This window comes from Beta vulgaris, chromosome 1 (assembly GCF_026745355.1).
Source record: "Beta vulgaris subsp. vulgaris cultivar EL10 chromosome 1, EL10.2, whole genome shotgun sequence".
NCBI lineage: Eukaryota > Viridiplantae > Streptophyta > Magnoliopsida > Caryophyllales > Amaranthaceae > Beta > Beta vulgaris.
Genome location: NC_079202.1, coordinates 63,872,141 through 63,896,300, shown reverse-complemented (window position 1 = coordinate 63,896,300; position 24,160 = coordinate 63,872,141). Strand labels below are relative to the sequence as shown.

The following is a 24,160-nucleotide window of genomic DNA, read 5'->3' as shown; positions in this document are numbered from 1 at the left end:
TTTGTGTTGCCTCGAAAAGCCTCTGAACAACCTATTTGTTGATTTCTCGTGAAACCCAAAATTAATTACCTCGCAATGAACGTAAAGACATCTATATATTCGTTCAAAGCCACATGATTCCTCTCCAATGACCTCCAATGTCCCTAGGAGGCATCCTGTGGCGTTCGGAGCTCGAGGCCCCCGGGAAAGTCCAAAAGTGTGTATTATTTTCTCCAATGACCTTCAATTTTGGCTGTTTTTGCGACATTTTTGGACTTCTCCGGGTCTGGTCATATTTTCTCACGAAACGTTCCTAGGAAAGTCGACGTGACTTGTGATATTGCGCAGGTGCTTGGCACCATTTGTGTTGCCTCGAAAAGCCTCTGAACACCCTATTTGTTTATTTCTCGTGAAAACCTAAAATTGTCTCAAAATGAACATAAAGACATTCCTATATTCGTTCCTAGACACACCACTCCTTACCAATGACCTCCCATGGCCCTAGGAGGCATCCCCTGGCGTTATGACTTTGGGCCCCGAGAAAGTCCGAAAGCGTGTATTATAACCTTCAATTTTGGCTGTTTTCAGGATATTTTTGGACTTCTCCGGGTCCGGTAATATTTTCTCCCGAAAGATTCATAGGAGCGCCGATTTGACTTGTAATGTTGCACGGGTGCTTGGCACCATTTGCATGGCCTCAGAAAGCCTCTAAACACCCTATCTGTTCATTTCTCGTGAAACCCAAATTTGACTCGAAATGAACGTAAAAGCATCAACTTATTCGTTCCAAGCCATATGACTTTTTTCCAATGACCTCCAATGTCCCTAGGAGGCATCTCGTGGCGTTCGGAGCTCGGGCCCGGGAAAGTCCAAAAGTGTGTATTATAACCTTCAATTTTGGCTGTTTTTGCGACATTTTCAGACTTCTCTGGGTCTGTTCATATTTTCTCACGAAACGTTCCTAGGAAAGTCGACGTGACTTGTTATATTGCGCGGGTGCTTGGCACCATTTGTGTTGCCTCGAAAAGCCTCTGAACACCTTATTTATTTATTTCTCGTGAAAACCTAAAATTGCCTCGAAATGAACGTAAAGACATTCAAATATTCGTTCCGAGCCACATCACTCCTTACCAATGACCTCCTAAGGCCCTAGGAGGCATCCCGTCGCGTTATGACTTTCGGCCCCGAGAAAGTCCGAAAGCGTGTATACCTTCAATTTTGGCTGTTTTCGCAACATTTTTGGACTTCTCCGGGTCCGGTAATAATTTCTCCCGAAAGATTCATAGGAGCGCCGATTTGACTTGTAATGTTGCGCGGGTGCTTGGCACCATTTGCATTGCCTCAGAAAGCCTCTGAACACCCTATTTGTTCATTTTTCGTGAAACCCAAATTTGACTCGAAATGAACGTAAAGGCATCAACTTATTCGTTCCAAGCCATATGACTCTTTTTCAATGACCTCCCATGTCCCAAGGAGGTATCCTATGGCGTTCAGAGCTCGTGTCCCGGGAAAGTCCAAAAGTGTGTATTATAACCTTCAATTTTGGCTGTTTTTGCGACATTTTTGGACTTCTCCGGATCTGTTCATATTTTCTCACGAAACGTTCCTAGGAAAGTCGACGTGACTTGTGATGTTGCGCGGGTGCTTGGCACCATTTGTGTTGCCTCGAAAGGCCTCTCAACACCCTATTTGTTTATTTCTCGTGAAAACCTAAAATTGCCTCGAAATGAACGTAAAGACATTCATATATTCGTTCCGAGCCACATAACTCCTTACCAATGACGTCCCACGGTCCTAGGAGGCATCTCGTGGCGTTCGGACCTTGGGCCCCGAGAAAGTCCGAAAGCGTGTATTATAACCTTCAATTTTGGCTGTTTTCGGAACATTATTGGACTTCTCCGGGTCCGGTAATATTTTCTCCCGAAACATTCATAGGAGTGCCGATGTAACTTGTAATGTTGCGCGGGTGCTTGACACCATTTGCATTGGCTCAAAAACCTTTGAACACCCTATTTGCTCAATTCTCATGAAACCCAAAGTTAACTCGAAATGAACGTAAAGGCATCAACTTATTCATTCCAAGCCACATGACTCATTTTCAATGACCTCCCATGTCTCAAGGAGGCATCCTATGGCGTCCAGAGCTCGTGTCCCGGGAAAGTCTGAAGCGTGTATTATAACCTTCAATTTTGGCTGTTTATGGGACATTTTTGGACTTTTCCGGGTCTGGTCATATTTTCTTCCGAACGTTCCTAGGAAAATCGACGTGAGTTGTGATGTTACGCGGGTGCTTGACACCATTTGTGTTGCCTCGAAAAGCCTTTGAACACCCTATTTGTTGATTTCTCGTGAAATCTAAAATTGCCTCGAAATGAACGTAAAAACATTCATATATTCGTTTCGAGCCACATCATTCCTTACCAATGACCTCTCACGGCCCTAGGAGGCATCCTGTGGAGTTCGCGAACCTCAATTTGGGTTGTTTTCGGAATATTTATTGAGTTCTCCGGGTCCGGTAATATTTTCTCCCGAAACATTCATAGGAGTGCCGTTGTGACTTGTAATGTTGTGCGGGTGCTTGGCACCATTTGCATTGCCTCAGAAAGCCTCTGAACACCATATTTGTTCATTTCTTGTGAAACCCAAATTTGACACGAAATGAACGTAAAGGCATTAACTTATTCGTTCCAAGCCACGTGACTCTTTTCCAATGACCTCTCATGTCCCAAGGAGGCAGCCTATGGCGTTCTGAGCTCGTGCCCCGGGAAAGTCTGAAATCGTGTATTATAACCTTTAATTTTGGCTGTTTCTGGGACAATTTTGGCCTTTTCCGAGTCTGGTCAAATTTTCTCCCGAAACGTTCCTAGGAAAGTCCACGCGACCTGTAATGTTGCGCGGATGCTTGGCACCATTTGTGTTGCCTAGAAAAGCCTTTGAATACCCTATTTGTTGATTTCTCGTGAAACCTAAAATTGTTTCGAAATGAACGTAAAGACATTCATATATTCGTTCCGAGCCACATAACTCCTTACCAATGACCTCCCACGGCCCTAGGGGGAATCCCGTGGCGTTCGGACTTCGGGCCCCGAGAAATTCCGAAAGCGTGTATTATAACCTTCAATTTCGATTTTTTTGGGACAATTTTCGACTTCTCCGGGTTCTGTCATATTTTCTCCCGAAACATTCCTAGGAATTCCGAAGTGACTTGTAATGTTGCGCGTATGCTTGACACCATTTGCATTGCCTCGAAAAGCCTTTAAACATTCGATTTGTTCATTTCTCGTGAAACCCAAATTTGACTCGAAATGAACGTAAAGACATCCACTTTCGTTCCAAGCCACATGACTCTTTTCCAATGACATCCCATGTTCCAAGGAGGCATCCTATGGCGTTTATAGCTCGTGCCCCGGAAAAGTCTGAAAGCGTGTATTATAACCTTTAATTTTGGCTATTTCTGGGACATTTTTGGAGTTTTTCGAGTCTGGTCATATTTACTCCTGAAACTTTCCTAGGAAAGCGGATGTGACTTGTAATGTTGCGCGGGTGCTTGACACCATTTATGTTGCATCTGAACACCCCATTTGTTCATTTCTCACCCAAAATTGTCTCGAAATGAACATACAGACATCCACATATTCGTTCCAAGCCACATGACTACTTTCCAATGACCTCCCATGTGCCTATGCGGCATCCCATGGTGTTCGGGGGTCGGGTCCCGAGAAAGTCCGAAAGCGTGTATTATAACCTTCAATTTTGTTTGTGTTTGGGACATTTTTGGACTTCTCATGGCCTGGTCATATTTGCTCCCGAAACATTCCTACGAAAGTTGATGTGACTTGTGATGTTGCGCGGGTGCTTGGCACCATTTATGTTGCATCTGAACAACACATTTGTTTATTTCGCGTGAAACCCAAAATTGTCTCAAAATGAACATACAAACATTTATGTATGCGTTCCAAGTCACATGACTCCTTTCCAATGACCTCCCATGTGCCTAGGACGCATCTCGTGGCGTTCGGAGCTCGGGCCCCGGAATAAGTCAGAAAGAGTGTATTATTACCTTCAATTTTGGGTATTTTTCGAACATTTTTGGACTTCTCATAGCCTGGTCATATCTGCTCCTGAAACGTTCCCGGGAAAGTCGATGTGACTTGTAACGTTGCGTAGGTACTTGACACATTTGTGTTGCCTCGAAAAAACCTTTGAACACCTCATTTGGTCAGTTCTTGTGAAACTCAAAATTTAGGATTAATTAACTATTGTTGCATAGAAATCTGTTGTAGTTTCGTTTATTACCGACAAAAGATTTATATAATAGGGCATAGACTATAGAGATTTTTAGTTGGGAAAATATCATTTTGTGACTGAAGATCATTAAGGCAGGAAACTCGCTGGTCTTTCAAATAAATTTTGTCCTCTTGAGTTTCGAAAATGGAAAACATGATCTTCATGAGAGTTTCCATGCTAAATAGATTTTTAATTTTTTTTTTAATGTTTATTGATGTACACATCCTTACTTCTACTTCTACAATTCTGTAAGTTGAGGTTTTCTTTTTCCATAGTGCAAAGCGATGGGCCTCCGAGTTTATTTTTACCAAGAGGGTTGATTCTCTGATGGCTTCTTATTGTATTATGTCTTTTCCTAGATGGTAATTCAAATTTTTATTGTGGACACTTAAAACATTATTAAAAGTTGGTTGAGATGGTAATTGTGTCATGTTATAATAATAAAAGGTCACGGGTTCAAATCTTGTTACCAGCTAATTTTACTTTTGTTAATCGACATAACTTACGTACACATTGAACAATTTTAATGGAGTAACAGAAATAACACATGACGTGTATACATTATCACACACACCTTTTGATATATTTGTATAGATTGGTCAAAATATGTGGAGTTTCTTAGTTTTTGAGGATTACATCCAATATCTGGGTCTGATAAGTGTATATTCTTCAAAAAAAAATAAAAAAATACAAAGTCAATACAACTCAACCGGGTTAAAAACAACTTAACCGCTAATGAACAACCGGTTCTTAACGGTTACGTTAAAGATTAGTGAATTCCTATAACTGTTATGACAGTTAATTGACTGAACACCCTAGATTATAATACCCTATGTCAAAGCCAGTAATTTTGGAAACAAATTAAGCTTCAGCGTAAGACATGCTAAATGATTTTCAAGATTCTTCTTCACGAGCTTCTGCAGCAGCAATCTCAGAGTCTAAATTGTTTATAAAATTCTCGGTCACATGTTTTGCGACTGAGATCATATCGAGGACTATGCTCGGATCTACACCTGCACCCCCACGCTTGCTGAGACCACATATAAGGCCTTTCCTGTTGACAGAGATAGACATCGCGGAACTCATTTGAGATTCCTCCTCCTCAGTTGCATCAACTATGTAGTGTTTTCCCACCTGCGTAACGTAGAGAGTTGTCACTAAAAAACATCCAGTTCTTATGAGACTAGGTTGAGACTTGAACATAATGCATTCCAACCACATGGTAGATAAACTAGCCAACATGAAACAAGTTATTACTAATGCCATGTATGCCTTGTAGTACATACAACAAAGTCACGGTGAAAGGTGCCGATGAACCACTGCCCCTAAAAAGAAGAAAAGAAATACGAGGAGCCAAACCTTGGTTAACGTAACAATGACAGGGACAGCAGCAGTGTCAAATTGTAGAAATTCTTCATCACTAACATCAACTTCAGGCTGATCACCAGCAGATGTCGCATCAGCAGCGATGACATTAACTTTTGGAATGCCAGTATTACTCAGAGCAGCCTGTAGGGAGAAATTCTTATTAGGCCACCAAATACATTATGTAGCGGCAATAAAATGATAATTAAAGACCAACAGTCCCAAAACCACAGCAGCAGCACTAATGTCCCCGTAAATTTTAGGACACTCTACCGATAAATCCTCCTTCCCCATTTAAATAAACAAACTTTTAGTTTCCAACTCATGCATCATGTATGGATACAAGTTAACATGCAAAGCTTCCATATGAAGATAAACCCAAGAAAATGCAGCTCAAAATATCAAAGTTGGCTTGAAATTTGTGACTAATCTGTTATATTAGTAACAGTTCAATAATATCAGATTGCTAATTGATGGAGTTACTTTATGACATTTAGATGAAACACTTTGGTGGTTAACATTCTCATTCGTCGTCTTCGGAGAGGCAATCTCAGATGTGAGGATAAATGGTCAGTACTACATCAAATCTTTAACCTTTTGCTATTCACTCCATGTCTTCTGATTTACAAAAGAGCTAGATTAGTCACTATTTTACAAATTATGCAGACATCAGCTCTTTACAAGTCATTCAATAATCAATCAGTAGTTTGGTTTTGTGTGCTTTTAGCATAAAAGTTAGCATAAAAGTTGGTCATGATTTCAGGTTATACAATTCCTCAAGGATGGAAAGTTTTGGTATGGTTTGAACTGCTAAGGCCCAGCCCAAACCTCCCATTTACTACACGTACAGCAGAAGAAAGAAGAGAGCAGGAAATGATAAGTAACTGAACTTATCTACTGGGGTGATCACTAGGGGAGATGTACCTGGTGGGAGAGAATATTGGGGGAAAGAATCTGTTAGTTTGTTATGCCACCTGTACTTGGCAGGCCACTAAGGCCCACTCAGTAGTAAATATTTTGTAATAAATAGCTAGAAGGTAGAAGGGAAAATCTACCCAGAAATTGAGTGCGGTTGTTGCAGTGGGAGAGAACCTTCACCTCTCGAATGTGAGGGGTTGTAATTGTTGACTACACTAATCTGCAATACAACTACTATCTGAGTGACTATCTTGCTTGTTAATTTCTGCTCTATTGTTGTGTGAAATCTGTCTAGAACCTGTCACTTGGATCCCGAAATCTGGCCTGAACCTATGAAGTTCAATCCTTCTAGATGGAATTTAAGTTATAAATACATTTCTTTCTTGTAGTTTCTTCCCCCCTGTTACCTCATCGTTAAGTTTACATAACAAAAATTAAAGTTGATTATGGAACAACAAAACAAGGTCCCTGAATTTCGAACTAACACGCATTACAGACATCATATATATAAGACCAAAGTTGGCAGTCAGGAGATTAAAAAAAACAAGGAATACCTTGATTGCTGCACCTAAGACATCCAGCAAATTCCCATCACAACTAACCACAAGGCCGTCAATATAAAGATCCCAACAGACCTTCCCTTCCACAATAGAGAGAGATGAAAGATCGATTCCCGCTCCTGAAACAAAATGTTATTTGTGGGTGGATACACAGTTTTTTCACCTAAATAAAACATCAGAATAGCAAGTTTATGTTTCTTTTAACAGAATTTTCTACCTGCTCCACTTTTACCGCCTAGGAGACAGCGTTGAAGATCAGCTGCGAGTTCTGTTGATAATGCTTCACCCCCTTTGCCCTGTGACAAAAGAAACTTGAGATTAACCATTTGATTTGCTTGCTATTATAATTCAATTACAGTAAACAACTATAAGTAAGTTCACTTGTTCCTAGTACAAATAGTACAAGAGTCATTTGAACAGAGTGAAACTTAAGCAAGAAGGCGCAAAAAACAAATAGAACTAGAAGGTTGAACTTCAAATGATTATTTGGATGTCTGTCTTACATCGGGGAACCTGGTACTCAACTAACATTAAGAACTTTTCATACAGACGGAGTATTTACAGGGGGTACTGCAGAACATGTACGAGCCCCATCTAATGGAAAAATCCAATTCAATGAGGATTTGGTTCATCCCACACGTACACGTCTAATGATGCCAACCAAAAAAAAGCACAAAACCCAGAATAAAGACAGCTAGTCAATTGAGCAATGCTGTTAAAAGAATGTTAGTCTAATCATCATCAGGCTGATGTGTCCAGCAGTTCCACCAGTTAACAAAGTTTGTTAAAAGAATGTTACTTACAAGTTAGTTAGAAAGCGGTTATTAAACCCTCTTGTATTGTTCAAGACACTATATAAAGTGCTATCTTGTACTAAGCAGCTCATTCATTCATTCTGAAATATAATCTTCTCTCCCTTCTATTTCTCTCCACATTTCTCTCTGAATGAATCATCAAAACTTCAATATGGTATCAGAGCAAGTTCCAATCCTGCTCAAATTATTCTGAATTTCTCATCGCAATTGCCGAAATCAGAAGATCAGATATTTCCGCATTTCTTGATCATCGTTTCAGTATACTTTCATGCAAAAGATTGTAAGTAATTCTTCTCCTTAATCTGAAGAATTCATTTCAGTTTTTGAAATCATCAAATTCTTAAAGAATTTGATCAAATTTCATAAATCCTACTTCTGAACTCTATAATTGTTCGAGTTTAGTTATAATCTGTGAATATCTTTCACAAGAATTCTCAATCAAATCTGTTGAAAGCTAGATTTGAGTTTTGATTTCATTCAATTCATCAGTTTCTTCGTCAAATTAAAGAAAATGCCTGAAAATCCTGAAATCCCTGTCAAGATCCTACTAGTCCATACTTTATCAATTCTTCTGAAAACACTTCTCTGCCTATTGGATCTGAGAAGTATAATGGTGATGCTTTTGGTGAATGGCAAAGGAGCATGATAATTGCTCTTGCTACTAAGAACAAGCTAGGTTTTGTGGATGGAACTATCACTCCACCATCTTCAACTGATGCTAATTTTGCTGCTTGGAAGAAGTGTGATGCCATTATCATATCCTACATCTTGAGGTCTCTTGATACATCTATAGCAAGAAGCGTTTTATTTAGATCTAGAAGAAAGATATGTACAAACCTTTGGTCCTCAATTGTTTAATTTGCAGCAAGCTCTTTCAGAGATAAAGCAAAGATGATAATACCTCAATAGCTGATTTCTTTACTCATATTAAAGCTCTATGGGATCAAATGAATCCTATACCAACTTGTGCAAGTGCAACTTGTACATGCTCTAAGGTTTTCTTTAAGCAACAACAAGAAGAGAGACTTGTGTTTCTTCTCATGAAGATACATAACAAGTATGCAGATGTGAGATCAAATATTCTCATGATGCAACCCTTACCAGCTATCTCTGTTGCTTACAAACTGTTGATACAAGAAGAAGAACAAAGACAATCCAGCTTATTAGACATAGAAAGCAAGAATAAACTCATGGCAATTGTTGTAGACACTAGAAGAACTGGTGGTTATGGAGGAGGATACAAGCAGCACGGAAATAATTCTCAAATGATATTACAGTCAGGAGCAAATAAGCTGGTGGTAACTGACAAGAAGCCTAGTGGCTTGTATTGTGAACATTGCAAATACACCGGTTATACCATTGACAAGTGTTTTAGGATACATGGCTATCCTGCAAATTTTGTTCATAAAGGGAAAGGCAAGAAAGTTGCTGCTATAGTGCAAGGCACAGCAGATCAATCTGATTTTTCAGCACCAGAAACTCAAATCACTCATATATCTGAAGATCGATATGATCATCTCATGAAGATTCTCAAAACACAGACTCTGGACTCAACTGAGGCAGCAGAATCACAATCACTTTCTCCTTCCACTCAGGAATCCACTGTGAATGTCGCAGGTACTTGTCTTCTGTTTTGTTCAAATTCTAATTGGATAGTTGAAGTGGTGCTACGACCATACTCCTCCAATATAGAGTTATTTGATAGTTTGCAAGAATTTAAACAGTACCCTAATACAATTACTATTGCTGATGGGAAGCAAGTTGTGGTAAAGCATGTGGGAACTTTGAAATTTGACAATGGTATAATCTTGGAGAATGTTTTGTATGTATCTGGCTTCAAATTCAATTTAATATCCTTTGCTCGTGACAAGTGTAAATTGTGTAGGGATTTAAATTGTGAAATAACCTTTACTCATGACAAGTGTTTACTTGTGGGACCAGCTTCACCTAATTCCCTGGTTCTTGGTAGCTTGTCTTTTGGTTTATATGCAGTGGATGATGGTTCAGCAAATGGTCAGCAGAATATTGTGGCCAGTGTTACACAAGCCAAGGTTGAGGATGCAAAGCTATGGCATCTAAGGGTAGGCCATCTTCCCTTTAATAAAGGGCATTTTCTTCGTCCTTGTTTTAGTAGCTCAGTTGGTTGTGATACAATCTGTCAAGTGTGTCACAAAGCCAAGCAACCTAGGCTATCTTTTCCTACAAGTACATCTAGAGCTACTTCATGTTTTGAACTCTTGCACATAAATATTTGGGGTCCTTATAAACTCAAAACACATGATGGCTATAGTTATTTTCTTACTATTGTAGATGATTGTTCAAGAAAGAAATGGACATTTTTGATGAAACATAAGCATGATGCCGTTGCTATTATGATTAACTTCTTTGCTATGGTAGATACTCAATACAACAGCAAAGTTTTGGGTGTTAGAACAGACAATGCAAAAGAACTTTTTGAAGGAGAAATGTTGAAGTTCTTTCATACCAGTGGTATTGCTCATCAAAGATCGTGTCCTGACACACCACAGCAAAATGGTATGGTTGAAAGGAAGCATAGACATCTTTTAAAGACAACAAGGGCCTTATATTTTCAGTCAAGAGTTCTTGTAAGATTTTGGGGAGAGTGCTTATTATGTGCTACCTATGTAGCACGGGTACTTCTTTTAGGTCACGTACTCGTATCTGTATCCATTCCCGATACGATACGTATTCTCTACAGGTACGCGTACCTATTTCTAAAATTTGAAAATCTTGTCGTTTTCCGTCCCTATACCCGAACCCATACTCGTTTCTGTATCCATTTTCGTGCAACCTAGTGTGCTACACATTTAATCAATCGAATGCCACTAAAAATTACAAGCTATTCTACTCCCTATGAAAAGTTGAATGGTACTAAACCAAGCCTAGTTCATTTAAGGGTGTTTGGATCTCTCTGTTATGTTTTCACCCTCAAAACTACTAGATTCAAATTTGATTCAAGAGCCTCACCTTGTGTTTTTTTAGGCTATCCACCTCACCAAAAGGCCTACAAAGTTCTTGATTTAGAGACAAATAAAATCCTATTTCCAGGGATGTTCAGTTTTATGAAAAACATTTGCCTTTTCACTATGACACAAGTACGTCTAGACCACCATCTCCTATTTTCTACCTCTTGACACTCCATTTGATATGGATACTATTTTTGACATTCCTGAACCCTTCATTTTAGACACAGATTCAACTCTTGATTCCACTTCTTTATCTTCCTTTCTCACTCTAACTTCACCTTCTACTACTGTTTCTTCTTCATCAATATCTTCACTTATCCCATCTCCTTCTTCTTCTTCTAAACATTTTCCCACAACTACTATTCATCCTATACCTACCAGACACTCCTCGAGACCTTCCATTATACCAGCCTATCTTGATAGCTATGTCTGTGTAGCTGACTCTATTACACATCATTAGTGTAATGTTGTCAGTTTCAATGCTCTTCCTTTGTCTCTTAAGGCTCTTATTACACACACCTCCCAGATACAGAACTTAGATGCCTTAGTTGCTAATCAAACCTGATCATGATGCCTCTTCCCAAGGGTAAAAAGGCCATTCGGTGTAAATGGGTATAAAAGGTCAAATTAAAGGCAAATGATTTAGTGTGGCTAAGGGCTTTACTCAAAGATATGGCCTGGACTATTTGGAAACATTCTCACCATTTGTAAAAATGGCAACAGTAAGATGTTTATTGTCCTTTGCTGCTCATCATCATTGGCCTTTGCACCAACTGGACATCAACAATGCTTTTCTTCATGGAAGGGTTAATGAAGAGGTCTACATGAAAGCTCCTGAAGGGCTTCACAATCCGGAACATTTGGTATGCAAACTGGTTAAATCCTTGTATGGCTTGAAGCAAGCCTCAAGGCAGTGGTTTGCTAGGCTTAATGAAGAATTACACTTGCTTGGTTATGTTCAATCCAAGAATGATTACTCTTTGTTCATTCAAAGAAAGGACAATCATGTCATCATTGTTGCTCTTTATGTAGATGACATAATTTTCACACGCTCTGATGAATCTGGTATCACTTCATTCAAACAACATCTCCACCACACCTTTAGCATAAAGGATCTTGGTTTGCTAAATTTTTTCTTGGGCATTAAAATCAGTCATCTATCTCATGGAATTCTGATGACTCCAAAGAAATTTACAAGAGAGCTTTACTAGACCGTCCTTTATCTCTTTCTAAGAGTGCTAAAACTCTTCTTCCCAGCACACTCAAGTTACATAGTGATGTTGGTGATCCATATCATGATCCTGAGGTGTCTTGTAGGGAAATTGAATTTCATCTCATGCAAGACCTGATCTTAGCTATGCAATACAGGCCCTCACTCAGTTTATGCATCATCCATTTTTGCCTCATGTCAAAGCTCACTCATGTGCTCATTTATGTATCTCTCACCGAAGGGCAGGGCATATTGCTACGAGCTACTACTCAACTTACCCTCGAGGCTTCTTGTCCCAGTGCTAGACGTTCTATTACTGGTTATGTGCTCCTCCTAGGCAACTGACCAGTATCCTGGAAATCTAAGAAGCAGTCTACTATTTCCAGAAGCTCAAGTGAAGCTGAATACAGGGCCATGGTAACCACTGCATCATCAAAAACTACATGGCTGGTCAGGTTACTTCAAGAGTTGGGTCTTTCCAATCTTGCACCTGTGATTTTAAACCGTGACAATCAAAGTGCTATTCATATTGGAAAAAATCTTGTTTTCCATGAACGCACAAAACACATCGAATTGATTGCCACTTTACAAGAGAAAAGGTTCTAGATGGCCTTATTGAGCTGCATCATCTTCCTACTTCAAAACAGATTGCTCATGTTATGACTAAAGCTTTACCCTATGCCCATCATACTAAGCTAGTTTCCAAGCTAGGAATGCCTTCTGAGCAGTCACTCCTAGCTTGAGGGGGGGTGTCGGTGATCATGATGATCATGATCACCATTCTATCAATCATCATCATGCTGATGTGTCCAGCAGTTCCAGCAGTTAACAAAGTTTGTCAAAAGAATGTTAGTTACAAGTTAGTTAGAAAGCGGTTATTAAACCCTCTTGTATTGGTTAAGACACTATATAAAGTGCTATCTTGTACAAAGCTTCATTCATTCTGAAATAAGATCTTCTTTCCCTTCTATTTCTGTCTACAATTCTCTCTGAATGAATCATCAAAACTTCAATAAATGCAATAGAACATGTAAAATCAATAGTATATTCAGGTGAACAAATACACTATCCAATAAAAATGGCCTGTCCAAGCACATCATGGTTAAGAGAAAGAACTAGAAAGAGAAAAGCTACCTGAAAGATAGGTGCAGCTGTTGCACTGCAATCAATATGTATAGAGACCTTTCCTTTATCAGGTTGAGACGAATTGGGTCTACCTAGTTCAGCCTGCATGTGATCACACACACACACAAAACAATGAGAAGTTGAGAACTTTATTCTTTAAGAAAACGGACATGCCCACCGCCAACCCCCCCCCCCAAAAAAAAAAAGGGAATGAATTTTAGAATACCTTGACACTCGCAATAACATCTGTTCCCCCAATCCTCACTCTTGCTGAGCCATTTGCCTATCATAAACCAAATAATCATCTCAATTTCTCATTTTGAAGGCTCACCAATTGGCCAAATTATAAAGACAATATTCTTAGTTACAAGGCTTTGATTTCTTAAATGTTCCACATTAAGAAATATAAAATCCAAACCTGTGGAATAACCCCAGTATCAACATGAATTGGTCGGTAGCATAAACGTTTCCGACCATCACAGCGAAGATCTTGAGCAATACCACCTTGTATGAAGTTTTGTTCTCCTATTGACAGTCCCACCATGCTGTAAACAACTGAAATTTAATTACAACGAAAGCTTAGCATCTCAGGACTGAAAAATAATGATTACATATGAATAGTAGGAGAGAGAGAGGGAGTGAGAGAGAACAATGGAGGTAAAACTGAACCTTGGGTGAGAGTGCTACAATAGTGAGTGTGAAGAAATCAGAAAATGGTAGAAAGCTCTGGTGTAATATTTCAAAGTTGAATTTGAGTAGGAAAGCAGAAAGAATCAATTGACAAGAGGTGTTTGATGTAGGAGGTTGCCTACAGAGTGATAGTGGTAAACTGGTAAAAGGGTTTGTTTCATCTTCATAAAAAATTAACCGAATCCTAATCATCAACCTAAAGTATGCTTTTTGAGTCTAGAATCTATGATCATTTTTGTTAATTATCAGTTCAAAAGGTAAAACTATAGAGATGTGATATTGAAGCCAAATGAAATGTAGCTTGAGTATTGTAGTCAGAAAAGAAAAATTACTTACAGATATCGAAAAGTACTTGAATAATAATAGGATAGAAGTCTTATTCCCTTACAAAATATAAGAAGTATTACGTGATGAATCAAGCAACCCCACCCGTCAGATTGACATACTCAAGGCGCAAAAAGAAAGGAGAGAAAGGCAACAACAAGTGACGGGAAAAGTTGCTGTATTCTGTTAGAAGACAATCATTCAGTGCTTACGTTCCTATCATTTCTCATATTGATATCACTCAAAAAAAAATAAAAAAAATAACCAACAACCAGCAAAGCTTAGATCTTCAGATATTTCTCTGTAAATCACGGAGAAATGCCCAAAGATTGCATCTTTTTCAATTTTTTCAAATATCTACTCTGATTTTTTCCCACATGTCCAATAATTTAGCAATAAAAAACATCTGAAAATAGGGGAAAAAATTGTCAAAATGAAGAGTAACTTACAGTCAGTGGCAGTTCTAGAAATTTGGGAATGGTTGGTCACACAACAGCAAATCTACAATACAACCAATGACCATTCAGTATTGCATAACCTCAACATACAACTACATAACACTAAATAAGTTGACAAAAAAACAACAGTAAACCTCCTTTTAATGGAAATATTATCAAACTTCGTAATTGCATAATATTGTGACTAATATCGGTTAGTCTATCATTATAGATGAATTATCTAGAAGAAGTGATCCCACTTGAATAGACTCAAACCTGTCCTAAACCAAGCCGAAGAACTCTTCGAAAGATACTATGCCCTCCCAGCAAACATTCCCTAAATCAGACATGTTTGGCTGATTATGGACTTTGAAAACATTTGGACCCATACCAAGGCCTTACTTGTTTGATCTCAAAATCTAAAGAGGAAAGCAATTAAAAAAAAAAAGGAGAAAGAAAGCAGAAAACAGTTTACACTTTACAGTTCAGTTAGCAGTCGATAGGTGTCCCTGTGTCATCGTTGCTCTGAATCTGATAAAGCTCCAAACTTTATCATTTTGGTGGGAAACAGAATAAAGAAGAAGAAGAGGGAGATGAGGATATAGTCTTCTTCAATGCTTACCTTCTCATTTACCCCTTTTTCCTTTTTCTGCTTTTCAATTTCCAAAATTTTCAATTCCAAGACTATTATTTTATTGTTGATAAACCTCAATTGTTGCTGAAATCTGTGAGACAAGAATGTAACTTAGGGTTTTCCCACATTAATCACCCCCTTTCTCTTTTTGATGTTATGATATCTTTGACCTTCTATTTTCGATTTCTGTATTCTTTTTACATGCGATTAAATCAGACATCAAAAAAAAAAAAAAATCTAAATACCGAAAATTACTCAACCTAAAAATGGAAGAAGAATACCTGAAGACAGAGAGATTGGAGCGGAATGTGGGTTTGGTTTGTTTGGAACCCGGAGGCTGGCAAGTGAGACTGAGTGGCCGGCGATGGCTGAGTGGGCACTTGAATTGCTTCTTGAACCAAAGGCTAAAACAGAAAAAGAAGAGAGAAAAAATGGTGAGAAAGTGAGAATGGAGGGGAGAGTAGGACGGAGGGCCTGGTAGAAACTGAAGAAGAGAGGAGAGAGACAATGAGGGGGATTTATCACTGATAAAGATGGAGATGAAGATGAAAACCTGGAGGGAAGAGAAAAGAATGTGGCATTAGAGTAAGTCCACTTTGGCAGTAGAAAAACAAAATAAGGGGAAAAAAAAAACTTTGGCAGGAAAAATAAGAGTTTTAAACTCCAAACAATGTTAATATTCTCTTAGACTCTTACTTCTTTTTATCTTCTTCCATTGCAATGAAAAGCTAACAAAAGTCATCCTTCTTTGAGAGTGTATGTAGGCCAACATTTCCCAACTCACAAAACCTCCCAGGCTCCCACTAACTAAAATAAAAAAGGCAGATTGACACATGAAAGTGATGTACTTGTGGACTTCAACAAGATCAGGTAGCAATTACGTTCCCATATCCATTCTAATGCCGCAACTTATATAACACTGATCTAGGCCTTCAACTACCCATTTAATGCTAACAGAAGATATAAAACAGAAAGATAGACTGATTAGATTCTTGATCTTATTATAAAGGACATGAACCTCATTTGTGGAGGCATATTGGTGTCAATAAGCTGAACGCACATTTTTTTAGGGAAGACACATTTTGTATATCTCTATTGGCGTCTTTTCTTATCATTACTAAACCACATCATTGAGATCATTTTCATGCTTTCATCCGTCTTCCTAACTACGTTCATAAGACTTAAGGCGTGAGTCACAATAGAATACAAGTATGATGCAGGTGTATACCTCACACAAAAGACATTCTTCAACCAAAACCCATTAATCGTTCACTTCAATAAACTATTTTTTCAAAAGAAAGCATAGTAGGTGCCCAATTTGAAATTTAAGTTAACATACAAAGACCAAGATTAGCAATACTCAGTTAGTCAGTTGATAAAGAAGAGAATTTCCTAGCTTGATGTATGCATCCACAGAATTCCAACACAAAAAGGGACACTAATTCATTAACATGAAATAATTTACAAATGCGCAAAGAATTTCAAAGAGCCTTTACAATTGCAGTGACCAAGATTTCAAAGCAACCTGGTGCAAAGAAATAACCAACATTTAATCCTCGCTGGAAAGATGTATAATGCAAGATAACAGCAGGAGTTACATCAACAACATCCAGTCCTATCCTGTCACCCAACATTTATGCAGTATACTATCTCGTCATTACCTTTAAAAAGTGAACCCAAGTACCCAACTATTTAGAAGACTCCACTTTTAGTACAGTATCAATACCAGTGTCATGAACAGTTAAGTTTAGCAAGCAAGACACTAAATATAATTAACAAAAAGCAATAAAAATTAAGATCATCTCAGTGAAGGATTAGGAGGGAGTTGAAGAGGAGAGATAGAGGAAGGAGTGAGAGTCAGAGACTCAGGGCTGAGAAGAGAAAAACAACGCAAAAGACGAAAGACAGAAAAAGAGGAAGTTTTCAGTCAATTCTCAACGGTTGAGATCAGGTTGTAGATGAAGGGCTCAAGTTGCGCTTTCCTTATCTACTGTAAACTTCAACCTTTTATCACCCATTCCACTATTGTAGTGAACAGTATACAATTTCCACTTTTAGATGTAAGAACATAACAGACCAAACAAATCGCTTCTTACGGGAACATATATATAGCCAACCTCAATTCATGGGGAAAGAGATTGCAACACCATATTATAAACCAAAATGAAAACAAAGAAATAGTACATATATCATATGATTGTTCCAACATGACATCTTATTTATACTATACACAAAGCATCAAAGTTTTCATACAACTTCAGCACATACATCCTATGAAGTCATGAACTAGTAACTAAACTAGCGACTAGCCCCAGCACTACCACCCCCTCTACCACGTCCACCATTATCATCCGTGCCATATGGTCCGAACATTGGCCCCATAGGAAAAGCAGGAAATGGCATATCATAATAAAACCCAGCCCCATAGGGTGGCATATGCATATGAGGTTGCCCAAACATATGCTGATTCTGCAGGAGATCTCGATCTCGAGCTCGACCTTGACCTGAACCAGCACCCACCCCTCTAGAACCTGAACCTGAACCAGCACCCGCTCCTCCAGAACCTGAACCAGCACCCGCTCCTCCAGAACCCGAACTAAACCCAAACCCACTACTACTACCACCACCACTACCAGACGATCTTGCCGAAGCTGAGCCATAAGCAAAGCTAGAGCCTCCAGGGACTGAACTAGTTCTCCAGCTGTACTCCCAGCTGCCATCCGGGGCAGCTTCATGGCCCCACCTCGTGTTTGGACCTCCTGAACCAGAGTTATCATTGCCTTGGTGATTAGCCATACCAGGGGGTGTTGTTGGTTTAGAACTGGGTTTGGATGAAGATGAAGAGCAAGTGAATACGAAAAACACGCTCAATATCAAACCAAAGACAACCGCCCTAGTAAGTGGGTTAATGCTTATCCTAAAAAGTATCATTTTTGTCAAATGGTAAGCCTTTGGGTGTTATCTTAAATAGTATTATTAGCCCATAGGTTAAATTTATAAATCAAAGTCAAAGTGTATGGTTTCATTCGAATTAAGTGGGCAGAAGCATGTAGTTATTGAATTTGGATTACGATATGAGTATTAACCACTTAGTCAATTACAACGAGAATCCACATGTTAGTAAAATCCATTCACGCATTTTAACAAACACATAGTGGGCACTTAACAATACTGGGAAACACAAATAGCAAGAAGGAATTTTAAAACATACCTACTTAGCTGGGAGTTTTTGATGAAATGTTGATTATGTTGTTGCTGCTGCTGTTGTTGTTATTGTAGAGTAGATGTGGGAGTTTTTCACTTGATATAAATTGAAAGCATAATCAGGAAAGAGATAAAAAATATCTCGCCGGAAGTTCCTCGCTTGAAATCACTTGCAGTTGGACGGTGGTGCTCTGGAAGCTTCGACCACCGTGGATGGTGGTGCAGTTGGACGCCGGTGGCTGGATAGTTGTGCGCGCGAAGCGTTGAACAGGCGGTTTAGGGAAGTGTGAAAAGAGGCGTGCAGGGGATGCGTGAATGCAACATTTAATGTTTGGACTTTAGAGAGAGTTAGAACTTAGAAGCCCAGCAACCCACCTGTTTTTTTTAATTTAAAAAAAAAAAGGGTCTGCCGAATCCAGACCCGAATCCGCAATATGGCAGCAAGATCCGGGTCCTGAAATTTAGGACCCATATCCGCAACAATGAGGGTCCATGATCTATTGTCATCCCCGTGAGCGCCGATTGATATGTTTCATGTTTGAATCGAAATAAATTTGGTTGCACATCTTACTTATTTAGTGGCAAGATGAGATACTCAGGATGATTCTAAATTAATTTGTATGAGATCGTTTCCCCAAAGTGTATTTACTTTGATGTATTGTTTGCCTGACTTTCCCTTAAAAAGTTGCACAAATTAAACCTTTCATATCTTTATTAATTTTTTTGTGAAACTAATATAAGATATGTCTTTTGAAAGTTTTATTTGAAATGAATCTGGTAAGATTTGTATGTTTGTATTTTCTCTTCACATATTAGCTATAAAGATGAATTAAAAAGAATGTGTGAGTAGTGTTAAGGAGTGCAATTATAAAAAAGAAAGAAAGTATAATACCATAGTATATATATAAGTAATTTATTGTTTACCTAATAGTCATAGTCGCTTTCTCTTTTTTCTCTCTAAAAACCCTACTTCTCTTTTTCGATCTAAGGGGTATCTAGTACCATCACTTTTTTGGCGTGATAAGACTCGTTTATTCTTTTTTAAGGTCTTGTTATAGTAAACCTCCAGTCTCTCTTTAGTGGAGAATCATTCTATACATGTATTAAGTTATATTTATCTATGTTAAGTTTTATCTCTCTTATACTAATAGTATGGGACTTTTTGTTTCTAGTGTTTCTTTTATTAATTGAATTGTTGATGAAAATTTGTGCGATTTGAAAAGAGAAGTCAATTCTTGATCTACAATCAGTTTAATCAAATCAATTTATACGACACAAGTACAACAGATCAATAAACCCCTTGTAGAAAGTTGTGTCAAACAATGATGTGAAATAGTGTTTGCAAAATTGTTAGATCTTTATCAATAATCGTGATTGGAACAATAGAATTTTGTTTGATCCAATTTGATATGTATATATTAGTTTTGATTTATGTTGTAAATGTCCTATTACCTTAAATTATTATTTTCATTTTTTTGAAAAAAGTATTTGATTAACAATACTTCTTCTCCAAATAGAGGTGATAATGAGCCTGACCTATTCGAGAACAATTTGAGCTCGGCCCGATCAAAGAGCGTCTCGTTGTGGCTCGACTCGAGTTTGGCTCGAGACTTTTAACGAGCCGAGCTGCGTTATGACAATCTCGACTTGAAAATCTCGTGAACAGACCCGATTACTTTTTTGTATATATAGAAATTATGTATTATGTATGTATAAATATATATTATAGATATTACATAATAATAAGTTAATAGTTTTATTGTCAAAAAATAAACTCGAAAAACAAAAATAGTAAAAAAAGGGATATAAAGAAGACGAATAGACTAAAGAAAATAATAGGTCAAGTTTGTCTTAAACCGTTCGATGACGGCTCAATCAACACTTGTTCAAATTAAAGCTTGGCTAAGTTACAACTTAGTTCATCAAATTTTGAGCTCAACTTGATTTCAAATAAAATAAAATAAACAGGAGCCAAGCTTACAAGAGTTCGGACTTAGCTCGACAGATAAGCACCAGTCATGCTTACATTCATGGCCCCTTGCGCCGAATAATTTGATTCAAGTAAATGATCTCTCTACGAGGCAATGGTGGACTAAAACATCATTAACTAACGTCCTATTTATCAATACTATACACACCTTGGTAAGCCCATTGGCCAATTTTGTTTTGCGTTGAAATCAAATATGTTGGCCCATCTTATAATATTGTATGAGAAGTGCAAAATCATTAGTGGTGCTATAGGCCTAAAACACAAGTGCAAAGCCCTGTTTGTGTATTATCCAAATTGTGTGGAATATGAGGCCCAATATCACTAATCGAGATAAGATACATTGGGCCATACGGGTCATCGGAGTAATGTAAGAAAAAAAAATTAGATCATGAAATCCTTATAACATGGAATTACCTAACCGCTGTAGATATAAAACTACTTTTTTTTTATTATTATTGGGAATTACCTCAGAAATCGAAGGAGAGTGCTCTACCACATGAGTTAGGTTCTAACCTTGTAGATATAAAACTAGTTGTTGATCCAAATAATGCCTTAAATTATTTACCAATGTGAATTTAGAAGTATTAAATAAAAAACTTGAGAGAAGTGGGGAAAAAAAGAGTTATAGACATTGAATTTTGATAAAGGAATGATATTCCATCTCCTTTCAAAAAAGAGTATTAAATTTTGATATGAATTATTTATCAATATGGGGTTGAGGAGAGTGTACACATATATAAATTGATCACAAAGTAAAACTCTAATGTTTATGTAAATTGATCTCTATATAACTTTTTATTTTGAGAAGAAAAAAAATTCATGATCTTATCTAGGTATAACATAATCCACACTTATTCTTCCCAATTAATTTGAAATTTTACGTTGCAACCATATGATAATTGATGTAGTCTTTTTGGACTATTTTTCAAAAAATTAGTGAGAATTAAGGGTCATATTAAAGGGTTTAAATTTTAAATTATAGAATCCATAAAATCAATTATTAATTTTTGAAGGATTTATATATTGTAGAATTGTGCCTTTTTAGATTTTCAAACATAAATTTATAGGCGCTGATAAGAGGTTTTTAGTGTGTCGTTAAGGCACTAAGAACCGCTTTCCAAACAATATTTGTAGTCCTAACAAGCAATTACTAAGAGAATAGTAAGGGCAAGTCAAGGGTCGATCCACAGGGAAACAGGGATTGGTTAAAGTCTAACAAGTCTAGACTGCCTAATTGAAGAAGTTTTTTTGGGGGTTTGAAAGAGTTTTGGTATCAATTAAGACTAACTAATAACAAGAACAAGCAACTAATATGAGTTTAAATATCAAATAAAAGACACTAGAGTTAAGGCTACTAGTATGAATAGGAACGGATGATGATTGTTAATGCGATTGCGAAGCAACAAAACGATTATGCAAGGTTTAGTTTCCCTCTAAATTACTTGAGTCCTCTCTCGAATGGTCCTCAAGAGTAATCACTTAATCATATCAACTAAATCCTCTCTCGAATGGTCTTTAGTTAATTGATTAAGAGATTCGATAAGTTTGGAAAACCCCTAATGAAGGATCTCTTAATTTCCATCCAATATCTTGGTATAGAATATTAATTATTTTGGGGATGATAAAAGAGTTCAAAATCCGATTTAAGAACATTTGAAATCAAAATACCAAAGTATAAATGTGATCAATATCTATCCTAAGGTCTCAAAACACCAAGATCAATGCATAAGCTTCTCCATCATACAATCACATCAACATCAAATTTAAAACCCTAATTCATACTTTCACCCTAACCCTAGATTATGAAACTACTCATAATCATGGAGTTAAAGCAATTAAACAATGAATCTATGACTAATCTAAGGCTAAACATGATTAAGAAATGATTAAACTAATGAAAACACAATTGTTAAACTAAGAGAATGAAGATCTTAAATAATAAAGAACATAAACAAACACCAAGAGAATGAAATAATAAAAACTGAAACTTTGAATTGAATTGAATGAAAAGTACCTTGAATGTAAATCGAATCACAAACTATGATCTCTAATCTCAATTACCAATGAAAACTCAAGTGTTTTCTCTCTAATAAAAAACCCTAAAAAGTTGTGTGAAAACTAGAATAAAGCGTAAGTCTTCCCTCAAAAAGAAAAAAAAGGCTTTAATGATCGAAACTTTTTTTTTTTCCGGAACGCATGGTGCGGGCGCACCATAAGTAGGTGCGGGCGCACCATGCTCAGGTGCGGGCGCACAAATGTGAAGGTGCGGGAGCACCTAAGCTTCTGCCTCAGCTTGAATTCATCCGTCAAAATGTGCGGGCGCACATAGTGTTGGTGCGGGCGCACCAGACGCAGGTCCGGGCGCACCAGACGCAGGTCCGGGCGCACCTTGTACTTGGTGCGGGCGCACCAATGTCGTCTGTTTTGTGCTGCAATGTTGGTTGATGGTGCGGGCGCACCAATAGCGTGTGCGGGCGCACCAGACGCACCTCAGGCTAACTCTCAGCCTCTAGCTTGTTCCCTCGTGCCATGCCTCGCATTTCTCGGCCCCAAAAAAGGGTCATACCTGCAATAGAAACACGAGCAAACATGGTGAAAGCAAATGTGCTAGAAATTCGATCAAAATAGATCGAAAGTCTAGCAAAATGTCACTATGACCAAGTATGATCAAGTGAGTGAAATAGAAGGGAAAAGTGAGGAGAAAGAAGGAAGAAAAGGAGGAAAAGGGAGCTAAAACAAGCCAAAAGAAGGTCATAAAGTGCGTTAGAAACGCACTTATCAGGCGCATGCTACTAAAGCCAAATTTTAATATCAATTATCCCAAAATACGAGGAGCAAAACTCCAATACAAAAGGTCAAGATGTATAAAGAATTAAATAAAGCATAGGCAATCTATTTGTATCAAAAGCTAGATACACATACAACGTTATAAAAGAAAAAAAAAATCCATTAGGGAAGTTAACTTTGTTTACGTATTCTAATGGAAAAAGTTTCTTTAAATTGAGCGTAGTTTTTAATTATTTTTTTAAGGAGTAAATATATATTTTTTTACCTTAACAATACTTAGTTCTAATTTTTTTTATAATAAATGCGCAATTTTTTTTATTTTTTATTTTTAATAAGGTAAAAAGAAAGTTTGACAAGTTGGGGAATTAAAGGTGAGAATGGATCCCAGGACCTCCTGGAACCAAGAGGGAAGCTCTAATGAACCAATAATCACTAGGCTATCCCTCGCTCTCAATAAACGCGTAAAATGATATTATTGTGTGCAGAGGGGTAGATGAGGGTGTGCAAAGAGCCCAACAGCACAGGGCCCCCAAAATTATAAAGGCCCCAAAATATATTATTTTGAAAATTTTACTTCACATATGAAGAAATCACCCTTGTTTTCCGTCCTTAATAAATTTGTCAATGATTTATCTTTAGCTTTTCAACTTTCTATCTTTAGAACTCTAACCTTTCATCTTTATTTTTTATAAATTTAGGGACCCAATTTTCATATTAGAACCGGGGCCTCAAAATCTTCAAGACGGCCATGATTGTGTGTGTGCCTAATACTTAATTGTAGAAGTAGCACCATCTTTTTACCATTTGGTTATTAGTTAGTTTAACATCCTAATTGTAGAACTCTATGG

At 37.7% G+C, this 24,160-nt stretch overlaps 2 protein-coding genes across 14 annotated transcripts; both read right to left on the bottom strand.

The window, feature by feature from the left end:
* Nucleotides 1–4,821: 4,821 nt before the first annotated feature.
* LOC104887169 (uncharacterized) lies at nt 4,822–18,932 on the bottom strand. Of its 13 annotated transcripts, XM_010672240.4 has the most exons (11): nt 18,543–18,929; nt 15,838–15,884; nt 15,613–15,735; nt 14,710–14,761; nt 13,665–13,801; nt 13,473–13,529; nt 13,256–13,348; nt 7,327–7,405; nt 7,104–7,228; nt 5,626–5,775; nt 4,822–5,400 (listed from the first exon to the last, which is right to left on the bottom strand). In XM_010672240.4, exons 5-11 carry the CDS (start codon nt 13,788–13,790, stop codon nt 5,161–5,163), a joined length of 870 nt encoding a protein of 289 aa, XP_010670542.2. In that variant the 5' UTR covers nt 13,791–13,801; nt 14,710–14,761; nt 15,613–15,735; nt 15,838–15,884; nt 18,543–18,929; the 3' UTR covers nt 4,822–5,160. The 13 variants fall into 13 exon arrangements, with proteins under 13 accessions (XP_010670542.2, XP_048494782.1, XP_010670477.2 ...); XM_048638825.2 differs by lacking the exon at nt 15,838–15,884 and having other exon boundaries at nt 13,665–13,791; nt 18,547–18,932; XM_010672175.4 differs by lacking the exon at nt 15,838–15,884.
* On the bottom strand, nt 17,630–18,262 carry LOC104887081 (glycine-rich cell wall structural protein 2). Its single transcript, XM_010671695.3, has one exon. It carries the CDS (start codon nt 18,260–18,262, stop codon nt 17,630–17,632), a length of 633 nt encoding a protein of 210 aa, XP_010669997.2.
* Nucleotides 18,933–24,160: the final 5,228 nt, after the last annotated feature.

Excerpts from the sequence above, each read along its gene's own strand:
- LOC104887169 (XM_048638631.2), bottom strand. The coding sequence starts at position 16,047 with ATGGAAGAAGATAAAAAGAA. Across the intron at positions 13,802-15,612 it reads TCCAATCTCTCTGTCTTCAG|TTGTTTACAGCATGGTGGGA; the intron begins GTATTCTTCTTC and ends ATTAAATTTCAG. Across the intron at positions 5,776-7,103 it reads TCTTAGGTGCAGCAATCAAG|GCTGCTCTGAGTAATACTGG; the intron begins GTATTCCTTGTT and ends TTCTCCCTACAG.
- LOC104887081 (XM_010671695.3), bottom strand. The coding sequence starts at position 18,262 with ATGATACTTTTTAGGATAAGCATTAACCCACTTACTAGGGCGGTTGTC.